We start from the raw sequence: 12541 nt of genomic DNA, 5'->3' as shown, positions 1-12541 counted from the left end.
AATTGCTGGTTCAGATGCTCCCTCCATCACCACCCCCTTTTGTACTGCTTTGTTCACCATAAGTTGGCAGGGTATGCTCAGACGTGAGTCCCTTGCTCACTTTGCCACTGGATTCAAGCAAGCCTGGCTGAAGACGGCTGGAATGCCAGAAACCGGTCCTAGGAAGCTTGAATCCGGTTCAGGGAAGGCATGGCTTGGCAGTTCGGGCTGGACTGTTCCTATGAGGCACAGGGTCAGACTGATTTGCATATGGCCATGTCTGAACTGGGGCGGCAAAGTGGGCTAAAGAACGGTGATGGATTAAACCCAGATCTGTTGAATGGGTGGGAGTGTTTGATTGGTTCAGATGCTCCGTCCATCACCACCCCCTTTTGTACCGCTTTGTTTTCCATAAGTTGGCAGGGTATGCTCAGAAGTGAGTCTCTTGCTCACTTTGCCACTGGATTAAAGCAAGCCTGGCTGAAGACGGCTGGAATGCCAGAAACAGGTCCGAGGAAGCTTGAATCCGGTCCAGGGAAGGCATGGCTTGGTAGTTTGGGCTGGACTGTTCCCACGAGGCACAGGGTCAGACTGATTTGCATATGGCCATGTCTGAACTGAGGTGGCAGAGTGGGCTAAAGAACGTGATGAATTAAACCCAGATCTGTTGACTGGGTGTGAGTGTTTGATTGGTTCAGATGCTCCGTCCATCACCACCCCCTTTTGTACCGCTTTGTTCGCCATAGGTTGGCAGGGTATGCTCAGACGTGAGTCCCTTGCTCACTTTACCACTGGATTCAAGCAAGCCTGGCTGAAGACGGCTGGAATGCCAGAAACCGGTCCTAGGATGCTTGAATTTGGTCCAGGGAAGGCATGGCTTGGTAGTTCGGGCTGGACTGTTCCCACGAGGCACAGGGTCAGACTGATTTGCATATAGCCATGTCTGAACTGGGGTGGCAAAGTGGGCTAAAGAACGGTGATGGATTAAACCCAGATCTGTTGACTGGGTGTGAGTGTTTGATTGGCTCAGATGCTCCGTCCATCACCACCCCTTTTGTACCGCAGTTCGCGCCAGAGCGGTCTGGAGTACCCCAGCAACTGGTTTGAACCGAGCTATGCATGGAGCACCTTGTGTGCCCCAGGCAGTGCCTCAAAAAGCATCTGCTGATGCAGCCCTCCCTGTCCCAATACACATCTGCCTGTCTGGGGAGGTGCTGGCACCGCCCAAGGCAGGAAACCTATTGTCCAGGCCTCCCCTGCCAGAGTTTCGTCCAGCAGCAGGAGGTCTTGTGTCTGTGGCAGCAGCATCCATTTTGTGATGCTGGGGCTCTGTTTAACTTTAATCAGGTAAAGCAGTAACATACATGTCTATTCCCTCTAGAAGGGTGGAATGCTACCCCCGCTGCCAGAATTGGCAGGGGGTAGTATTCCAAAGTGTTTGACACCTTACACAACATGTTTTGATAACGCCAAACCAAAGTTAGCATTAACCACGAGGATTATAGTGCACTTAAGAGTATATGGTATGGCTATATCATAGAACAGCTATAAGGAGATGGTTCCGAAAGCTGCAAAGGGGCTCAGCTCATGCTAGGGCACCCTTTCACATAAAACCAAGCACTCTGCCTCCAGTATTGTCTAGGCCTACCATAGGAGTGACTTATAGGTGTATATGTGTCTATATATATATGGGTAGATATAGATATACTATATCCAAGTAAGAGGTGATTACACCACCTTTCCCAACCTGAGTGATCAGCCTGTGGTGTTAGTTTGGATGGCCAGCCAGGGGTGGCATAATACCTGCAGCCCCTGGTAGGCCTTGGATGCACTTATGCCCTGGGTACCTATGGTAGACTATACAGGGGCTCACAGAGGTGACCCAATACCTAATCTGGTATGTACCTAAAGTACATGGAGTCATTTTATAGGGAGAGCAGATAGCCTGGGGCCCTGAAAAGCAGGATCCCAGACCAACTAAGTCAAAAACCAGCAAAACACTAGGCAAAAAGTTGGGGTAACCATTTAGTCAGATATTCACCTTCCTACAGGGGTAAAGCTGGACAGCTGGGAAACTATGCAGAAACATATAGTAGCACTGTTTTCGCAACTTTATAAGGAAAATATCATTCTGGATTCCCCAAAGCTAAGAAGCAGGCTTAGCTCGCTTGCCTTCCGGTATTGAACAAGGAGGGGAAGGAAATGATGGAAGCCCCAATTACACAAGAAGAGACAAGAGGAGCCATTAAAAGATCTAAAAGTGGAAAGGCGGCGGGCTCAATGCTGTCCCTTCATAAGTATACAAAACTGTAAAAGAAGAAATATTACCTGTTTGGGAAAACCTGTTTAATATGATTTACAGACGGGAGGAGCAGGTCCCATAATCCTGGAGGGAGGCCTCTATAGTTCTGATTTTAAAACCTGCTAAGGACCCGGTAAAGACGGAATCTTATCGGCCGATATCCCTCATAAATGCAGATTATAAGATCTTTGTCAGCAGTTTAGCAGGGAGATTGTCCAGAGTTGTATCTCAGTTGATACATGAAGACCAAAAAGGGTTTATCCCTGGGAGACAAATGCACAAATTGACCCAGCAATTAATAGGGTGTATTGATATATTACAAGCAAGGTCGGCACCTTTGGCGGTGGTCACATTGGACGCTGCCATGGCGTTTGAACGAGTTTGCTGGGAGTACCCTTGGGCAGAACTGGAGACTATGGGGTTCGGGCCCTCTTTTTTAACTATACTAAAAGCCCTATATCATCATTCTACGGGTAGTATCTTCCTCAATGGAGCTCTCACTAAGAGTTTTTTGATTTTTAGAGGGATGAGACAGGGCTGCCCCATCTCTCCCTTGTTATTCAATATATATTGAACCATTCGCCCAGGCGCTCCGCCAAGATGACCAAGTTAAGGCTTTCCGTGTGGGAGCATTTGGTAGGAAAATTGCTCTGTATGCGGATGACCTCATTTATACAGCAGACGCTGTTAATTCAATCCCTAGAGTAGAACGACTAGCAGAAGAATATGGGGTCTTTTCAGGATACCTAGTTAATAAGGGAAAACCGGAATTATGTGTTGGAATATCCCAGATTGGAGGGGGCTTGTCCAGAGAGAGCTGATGTATTTGGGAATAAGTATTGTCAACACACTGCAGGATATACCGCAACATAATCTAGAGAGGGTTGCTAAGGATATTGACAAAGCACTGACCAGGTGGAAGAATCTCTCATTAACATTATATGGAAGGGTTAATCTTATTAATATAGTGCTATTGCCGAAGCTTACATTTCTTTTTAACTGCATATCGCTTACCTTCCCAAGAGGCCTGATAGATAAAATACAGGCCAAATTGGGCAGTTTGAGCAGATAGGGGAGCACATATGTCCAGGAAGAAACTGCGGCGTAAATTGGCTGATGGAGGGCTAACTTTGCCAGACCTAAGGTCATACTGCATGGCTTTCCAGTTTAAGAATTGTAGAGTGCTATTATGTACTCCGGGGCACAGGGTGTGAGGTGGATTGCTAGAGGAGATGGTTAGAGAGTGGGAGGCAAAAGGGTTTTTGTATAAATTCGGGGCAAAGACAATACAAAAAAAAAGTTAATTTGAAGACATTAAAGGTAGCACTGACTCTGTGGGTCAGAATTGGGAATACACTAGGAATAGGATACTATTCAGGGGGAGCACCAATAAGGGACTCACCAGGCACGCCGGAATGTTTGAAAGACTAATTAAGTATTCCACTTAGGAGGGCCAGAATTGAGCTCTGGGGGGGGTCCTATGATGAGGAAAGAGGTGGTGCCATGGGAAATATTGTGGGCAAAGACAGGGGGATCCCTCTCAAGGTTTAAGTATCTTTATTTGTTGTCCTGGGGGGAGACCAATAGGAACGATACAAAAGGTTCTTGGGAGTTTGAAAAAAAAATATAGAATGAAACCCCAATGAAGAAGGAAGTACGTGACTGGTATCAAACATTGCTGCCTTTTGAGGAGAAAAAAAATCAGAGCACCCTATGAGATCTGGGTTGGAATGATGCAGATGTCGGACCCACAAAAGCTGTGGCAATTTTCCTTTAAAGTGCTCTACAAAGTAATTAAACCATCAAGCTTAAAAAGGAATAATTTGTTTAGAGGTCAACAGACTCTATTGGACGCCATATAAATTAGCAACGTTTGTAACAGCTGTTCCCCCAAGATGCCACAGATGTGATGCGCCGAGCACTGACGACAGACACATGTCCTTTGAGTGCCCTCTGTTAGAAGATTATTGGTCCACAGTGGAAAAGGCTATAAATGAACTTCTATGTGCCAGCATTAAAATAAGCTTGCCATTAATAGTGTTGGGAGTAGAAGATATGCAGAGTTTGCCCCTTACCTGGGATAAGCAGGCCCTGCTCTTTTATATGATTCTCCTTGCAGGGCGATAAATTTGTAAAGAATGGATGGAAGCTGCCGCACCCCTCGGGATAGACTGGTTCCAGGTGGTAAAAAGCACTTGTAAAAAGGATACTGGTCTACAGTCTAATAAGCATTCTAAGATCTGGGAGGCTTTTCAGAATTGGAATGGCATAATAAGAACTTAAAAACTGAACTCTATCAGTCCTATGATTACACCTGCGTGGAAGTGCAACCAGGGAACTGGATGGGCTTGTGCGCAGGACTATTGAGATATCGCAAAAAGCCTGGGGAGGTACAGAACAGTTGGCAGGCTAGAATTTGCATATAATGGTGGTATGAGGACAAAAAAAAGTTACAATAACGGTAACTAATCATAAGCATTACTTTAACATATTGGCATGAGTCTGTAACATATAGACAAACAAGCCTGCTGGTACACCTCAGCGCTCAGAATCACCATGCGTAAATGCTACCGACTCGAGAAAAGATGGCGCGCCACAAGGAACGCCTCTGACCGAGCCGCACACAAGGAGGCCCTCAACAACTACCATCTGCACATCAAAGAAGCCAAGAAAGCAGCCATCACAGCCAGCATCGATACAGCGACCAACCACACGAAAGAACTCTTCAAAATAGTCAAGGTATTAACCAACCCGGCTGCCACAAAGAACACCATCAAACCCTCCCAAGAACTCTGCGACACCCTCTCAAGACTACTTTCACAGAAAGATTGCCACCATCTACAACAAATTTGACCCCAACCTACCGCTCTCAACCTCAATTGCCTCAACCCATCAGCACACACCAGCCGAATGATCACTACCTGGCCTCCGATCACCACCCAGACCACTATGACCATAATGTCATCCATCCATTCTGGGTGCACCCACTGACCCCTTCCCCCACCGGATCTTCAGCCTTGGAACCAACCACATCAGCGCGAAACTCACCAGCATCATCAACACCACCATCTCCACAGCAGCCTTCCCGGATAGATGGAAATGCACAGAGGTCAGATCCCTCCTAAAGAAACCCGGCAAACTCAAAAATTATCGACAAGCTCCCTTATCCAACCAAAGTACTCGAGAAGACCATCAACCAACAGTTCACCAAATACCTAGACCAAAACCACCTACTGGAAGTCTCCAAGTCCAGGTTCTGCATCAACCACAGCATCAAGACAGTGCTGATTGCTGCCACAGACAACATCAGAACCCTCCTCAACCGTGGCAAGACTGGTCCTGATCCTCCTCAACCTCTCTGCTGCATTCGACACCGTCTCCCACCACACCCCCATCAACAGGCTCTACAAAATCGGCATCCAGCAAAACACCCTAAAGTGGATCGCCTTCTTCCTTATATGACTCACCCAGAGAATCCGGCTGTCTCCCTTCACCTCCAAACCCAAGGATATCATATGCAGCGTACTTGAAGGATCATCTCTCAGTCCCACCTTGTTCAACACCTACATGACTCCCCTCGCAGACATCGTCAGATCCCAGGACCTCAACATAATCTCCTACGAAGACGCCACTCAACTTATCCTCTGGCTCACCGAAGACCCCTCCAAGGCCAAAACCAACTTCTGCGACGCCATGATCAACAAAGCCAGCAGGATGAGAGACAACGGCCTTAAACTAAAAAACTCCAAAAAGACCGAAGTACTGATCTTCGTGAAGAACACCTCCTTCTGGGACCACAGCTGGTGGTCAACAAAACTCAGACCAACACCCACACCAACCGACGAGTCATGCCACCTAGGCATCATCATCAACAGAGAACTGACAATGAAGCTATAAGCCAACGCAGTCGCCTCCTCCTACTTCTGCATCCTTAACATGCTCCGCAGATTGTTCAGATGGATTTCAGTCAACACTCAAGCCCTCGTCACCAGCCGCCTCGACTACGGCAACGCTCTCTATGGTGGCATCACCACAAAGCTCCTCAGAAGACTCCACATCATAATGAATGCTGCAACCAGACTCATCCTGGACCTCCCAAAATGGATTCACATTACCCCCCCCCCCCACTCAGAAACCTCCACTGGTTCCCCATCCTAAAGAGATGCTAGTTCAAGATCCTCAAGTACGCCTACAAAACTCTACATGATCAAAGACCATCCTACATCAACCATCGATTGAAATTCTACATACCCGCAAGACACCTGCGATCCTCCTCACCTGTCTGTTCACACACCGCTGCATCCATCGCAGCCGAAACAGAGGCCACTGCTCCTTCTACTACATCACCGCCAAGGCCTGAAACAATCTGCCCCTCCCTCTCCGAACAGCACCCTCCTTGGCAGACTTCAGAAAGAAACTCAAGACCTGGCTTTTCAACTGAGACATCGCACCCACATCGCCCAAATACCCCTAGGGTTGACAGTGCTGCGCTATACAAATGTTGATTGATTAAGTGATAAATTAGGTGCACACGTAGAGCATGCACTTCAAAGTACACCAACAGAAAATAAGCAATACTGTACCATGAGTCTTGAGCTTGTCAGTCATTTTATTAATTTTTCTTTCCAGTCTTGCATATCTGGCAAATTCGTCCATCATGCTAATAGCCGTCAGCTCTAACTTCATGCCCTGAATTTCAGCTCTCATCTGGTTCTCCTGCTCTGCATCCTTCTGCAGCAGCCTGGAAATCTGAGAATGAATGACAAAATTAATTCCACTAATAATTCTCAAAGTGTGAGGGATGTTGAAACAAGCAGAATTAAACTGATACATAAAAGAACATAGCACATGTATTAATTTATTGGGTTTTCACAGAACTGTGGCACAATATCAAATTAGGCTGATGAATTCTGGAATTTACAAACGCAGTTTACATAGATACCTTTGAATATACCGGTCACTCAAATTGATCTAGAACGTTTTATAGCTGCTCCAGTGCATCAAGTTGCCACCATTAAACTCCGTGGCGACCTTGTGCCGCCTCTGGAAGTTAAAGACACACAAATGATGGACGGAATGCAGAACAAATCAAAACATTCACCCCCAGTCAAGAGATCTGGGTTCAATCCATCATTCTTTTGCTCACCAGGCCACCCCAGTTTAGACCCGGCCATATGCAAATCAGTCTTGGCCCTGTGCCTCATGGCAACAGTCCAGCCCGAACTGCCAAGCCAGGTCCTCCCTGGACCAGAAACAAGCATCCTTGGACCGGTTTCATAGTTTCACCCCTCTTCAGCCAGGATAGCTTAATTCCAGTGGCACAGTCGGTCTGGACTTTTCCCATGCGGCACAGGGTCAAGACTGATTTGCATATGGCTGGGTCTAAACTGGGATGTCATGGTGAGCAAAAGAACGATGGATTTAACCCAGATCTCTTGACTGGGTGTGAATGTATGATTTATTCAGCATTCTGTCCATCATTTGTTTGCGTAGCACTTTTCACCCTAAGTTGGATGGGCATGCCCAGACATGGGTCCCTTGCTCACTGTGCCACTGGATACAAGCTAGCCTGGCTGATGAAGGGTAATACTCAGAAACCGCTCCCAGGATGCTTGTTTCCGGTCCAGGGAGGGCCTGGCTAGGCAGTTCGGTCTGGACTGTTCCCATGAGGCACAGGGTCAAGACTGATTTGCATATGGGTGGGTCTAAACTGGGATGGCATGGTGAGCAAAAAAACAATGGGTTTAACCCAAATCTCTTGACTGGGGTGTATGTATGACTTATTCAGCATCCGTCCATCATTTCTTTGCGCGGGACACCTCTGGAAGTTAGGCACAGTTCCACCCAGCGCAATAACATCAGTTCCTTTATTTACAGATGCAAAAATCGCCTTTTCGAAGGACAGTGTAGCAACGAAAATATTTAGTCCAAAAATACCAGGCCTCAAATCGTGCCAAGACTGCAGGAAACACTTGTGGGTAACGGATCTGCACAATGTCTGCCTGCGGTGTCTAGGCACGACTCAAAACATAAGCACAAAAAAGCTAGCTAGGTAGCTGTCCAAGTGGCGACCCAGTCCCGCTCAGTCATGCATCTGTTGGCACTCCTGATCGCAGTCCCACTCCAATTTACCATCTTTAGGCAACCCAAAGACAAAGTTCAAGAACAAATTAAGTGACAGGTGCTATACATTCAAGTGGGACTAATCTCATTATTGTCCCTCTCATGCTGGGGATACGCCATGCAGTTGACATGTCAAAGACCCAACTATGATACCATCATCTGACTTTGAGCTTGTTCCCTGGATGATGCCCACATCCCCAGAGTTCTCTGGTTAGATGTCGAACCCACAACAGATAAAGGTCTTCAGGGAAGCCATGCTGAAACAGTTAAGGAAGATTCAGACTCCTTCTGGATCAGCATTGGGCCCAATGGAGCCAAAAGGGCCCTCAGTTGAGCTTCTGATGGTGGGTTAGGCCCCAACACCAACTGACTCCCATGGTGTCTTCACCAGGCTCCTTGCCAGAACCAGCCCATACATCCACTCCAGCGCTGGATGCTTTGTGAGTACCAAAGACATTGACTGCAATTCCAGTGGTGCCATTACTGATCTGGTATTGATGCCCATCTGAGATGTACAACTGAGCTTGATTATGAGATCACTGAGACACAGTTCCCAACTTTGTAGGACCCCTGATCTCTCCCTGGATGTCTGTACTACACAAGTCTGGAGGCGGCGTTCTAATCAGATACTTACTCCTTGCTCTCTAAACTGATGCTGTTTACCAAGCTCTGGTGAATGTTGGTGGACTGAACACTTGCCCTGGGACAACGATTGGCTACCACTGGGGAAAGTGCCTCCTCTGCAGCAGACAAAGTGCTAGACTTAAAACTAATCCCAATGGAAACCTTTTAATGTGTGGGTCTTGTAAAGCGCACTGCTACCCGGAGGCTATAGACTGCTGGGAAACCCGTCCTGGCTTTCCCTGTGAGATGTTCCCTACTGGGTATCTCCAAGGTGAAACCAGGCATCCCCGGCGTTTGTGGGGGGCCGTTGTGGAGATGAGGCAAGCTAATGCCCAGAATTGCCGAGTGTGATCCCTGGTTAGAGTAGGCACAGAGGCGAGAATGATCGAGTCCGCTGACCCTGATTCACGACCCTGCCGCGTCGGGAATTGAACCCTGGTCCCAGGCCGTCCTCTGCTTCCGGGTCTGCCGCCTCTAACCAGTGAGCCACACCACTCTACTTAAGAGAGCTAATGCACCCTTGGCCTAAAACCAAAAAACCCTTGCTGCCCTTCAAACTTTGATGGCAACTTGGTCTAAGCGAAGTTCAGCCCCTACCTGTGAGTAATCCTGTAGTTAGGCATTACAAGCCTCCACAGGTGATCTGGGCTTTTTGATCCAGCATTTTATTCTAGAGAGCTAGGCATCTAGACGAAGAATCAAAACACATCAACGTCTTCAGGAAGTTAGTCTTTTCTTGCCTGCTTGGCCTTGTGGTCCCTGAATGCTGTCTGCCTGCTGGGATGAGATACCCATGACCTCTGGGTAGAGTGACCAGATTTTTTAAAACAAAAAACGGGCCATTTCTCAAAAATAGAAAAACTGCAGTTTTACATCAACCTAGGGGTACAGAATGACAGTGCTCATCAACACAGAAACACAGGTGAAGCACTAAGGAACTAAATAAAATGCCATTTTTAAAATCAGGCTCTTGTCTGTTTTTTATATTGCTTTCTGATAGCAGCTACTAACTAATCCAGCTTTGGAATAAATACAAACAGGCCTCCCACTATTTTCAGTTAACCCTCTCTTAACCCAAATTTGCCAAAATCTACTGGGACAGCTGGTGAAAAACCAGGACTGTGCCGGCAAATCGAAATGCCTGGTCACCCTGTGGAAATTGCAAAAATAGACATTAGCATAAGCTGAAGCCATTTTAGTTGTGGCATCCATTTTGTTAAGCCTTGTGAGTCTGCCGTCTTCACTGCTGCCTGCCTTTCTTTTCTGCTTGAGTAATCAGCTTTAGTTAACTCCTTCTATTCTAAGCTAGAGCAATGTATGAGCTCAGAAAGGTCTGTAGCTGCTAGAATGCACATGTTTTAGAATGTAACTGTCAGGCTATTCCAACTGATGTAAGCAGTTCCGTCTCTCCTCCCACTTTACTGATCAAGTGATATCGGTCTGCCCATGTTAGTCAATAGCTCCTCCTGTGTATGCCTGTACCTTCTATTTTGAGTCTCCATGCTTACTCAGCAACACGCTGGGTATAAAAGACCCTTGGTTTCTGTATTCCTTGTAATACCTCCTACAGTGCCAGAGGGTGTTGTATTGATGTAGTTCCACTCAAGAGTGATTAATAAACTAATTTGATATTCCAGCTTCAGTGCCAATCTCTATTTTATTGGTTTGAGGATCAGTGGATAGATAAGGGTGAACCCCTGCACCGGTGGGCCCCTAAAGAACAAGTACTTACCTTCGGTAACGATATATCTGTAAGAAACAGTAGTTAGTATTAGATTCTTTACCTTAGAATATCCCCAGGCGTAAGACTGGATCCGCAAACTTTTGCGTAGCAATACCCCTGCGCGTCGGTAGGTGTCGTTCGCGGCTCCGCGGACGTCGTTGGCGTCGTTAGCGCCAGAATGACGTCGCCGGGGTACTTAGACGCCACCCTCGGGCGCTGACGTCAGTTCTTATACACAGCTTTTCCACGCAAGGTATGCAGAGCCATGATAAAACCAACACTGGTGCCATGAAACTAGGGCCCTGAAAAGGGAAGACCTTAACCCTAGATATCGGTTCGCAGAACGGGGAGGATGGGTGGGCCGGTAAGGAATCTAATACTAACTACTGTTTCTTACAGATATATCGTTACCAAATGTAAGTAACTTGTTCATCTGAAAGAAACAGGTTAGTATTAGATTCCTTACATTAGAATAGATACCCCAGCAATACCAACCGCGGTGGCGGGTCTGCGAACCAATAATCACACCAGAAAGTCCTGGAGGACGGAACGGCCAAAGAAGCCATCCCTCCGGACTGGACTGTCCAGGCAGTAGTGTCTTGCGAATGTGTGCAGCGAGGCCCACGTAGCTGCCTGACAGATGTCCTGCAAGTGGACTCCCCGACCCAGGGCAGTAGTAGCCGCCGTGGCCCGAGTGGAATGGGCCCTCAGCCCAACAGGAGGTTCCTTTTTAGCCAAGGAGTAGCATGCCTTGATGCACAAAATGACCCACCGAGAGATGGTCCGTTTCTGCACCGCCTGTCCCTTCTTAGCTCCCACGTAACCAACAAAGAGTTGGTCATGCACCCGGAAATGGCGTGTGCGATCCAGATAGAAGGAAAGTGCACGTTTTGGGTCCAGACGGTGGAGCCGCTCTTCCTCTTTAGAGGGAGGCGGAAAGAAAGTGGGCAAGGTGATTGACTGCTCAATATGGAAGGCTGTGACTACCTTGGGCAGGAGAGAGTGTCTTGTCCGCAACACAACCTTGTCCGGATGGACAGAGAGGAAAGGAGGTTTGGAAGAAATAGCCTGGAGCTCACTCACTCTCCTGGCAGAGGTGATTGCAGCCAGGAATGCAGTCTTAAGGTTAAGAAGACGGATAGGCCAGTTGTGAAGTGGCTCGAAGGGAGCGCACATCAGATAAGTTAGTACAAGGTTCAAGTCCCACTGAGGCATCACGAAAGGAACAGGGGGGAACATATGAGTGATGCCCTTCAAGAACCTATTTACAATGGGGGACTTGAACAAAGATGGCTGATCAGGTAGCATTAAGAAGGCTGAAAGGGGGGGAGGAGATTCGCCGGCGACCAAGATGGCCGCGTGAGCTCGGAGCTCCGAAGACCTCCCGATCCTCCGCAACAATCCTGCTACCTATCCTGTCCCACGATAGTGGGAATTGACTGCTAAGCCGGTCCTGAGGCGGCACCCGCTTTCGGAATGAAAATCGGACTTTCCTGGACTTAGTTAGCTCGACGGACCCCGGAGGCTCCGCCCGTGTCATTGGCGACCGTCGAGGGGTACATCGGTGTCTTTACACGGTGCCTCCCTGCCTGCGCTTCGTTCCCCCGATGATTGCCTCTGGTATTTGAACGCTATTGCTACGTGGCCTCAGTAACGGACCTTGGCAACGCCACTGCCCACATTGTGCACACCTCACGTGGCTCCTTCGCCCCTGTTGACCGCCCGGCCCGGGAGTGCCAACATGGCGGGCAGAGGAGACTTGGACAAAGGCAAGTCTCAGCGGGTCAGCA

The 12541-nt window shown here is 47.9% G+C and overlaps 1 protein-coding gene across 1 annotated transcript in view; it reads right to left on the bottom strand.

Annotated features, from left to right (window-relative positions):
• Positions 1-12541, bottom strand: part of GET1 (guided entry of tail-anchored proteins factor 1) — a 340494-nt gene that overhangs the window by 272047 nt on the left and 55906 nt on the right. Inside the window, exon 2 of the mRNA XM_086935425.1 lies at positions 6865-7030. Coding sequence (XP_086791551.1) covers positions 6865-7030 — 166 coding nt within the window. The remainder of the gene's footprint in view (positions 1-6864; positions 7031-12541) is intronic.

Source organism: Lissotriton vulgaris, chromosome 8 (assembly GCF_964263255.1).
Source record: "Lissotriton vulgaris chromosome 8, aLisVul1.2, whole genome shotgun sequence".
NCBI lineage: Eukaryota > Metazoa > Chordata > Amphibia > Caudata > Salamandridae > Lissotriton > Lissotriton vulgaris.
The sequence above is the reverse complement of the archived record's forward strand: the minus strand, read 5'-3'. Positions and strand labels throughout refer to the sequence as shown.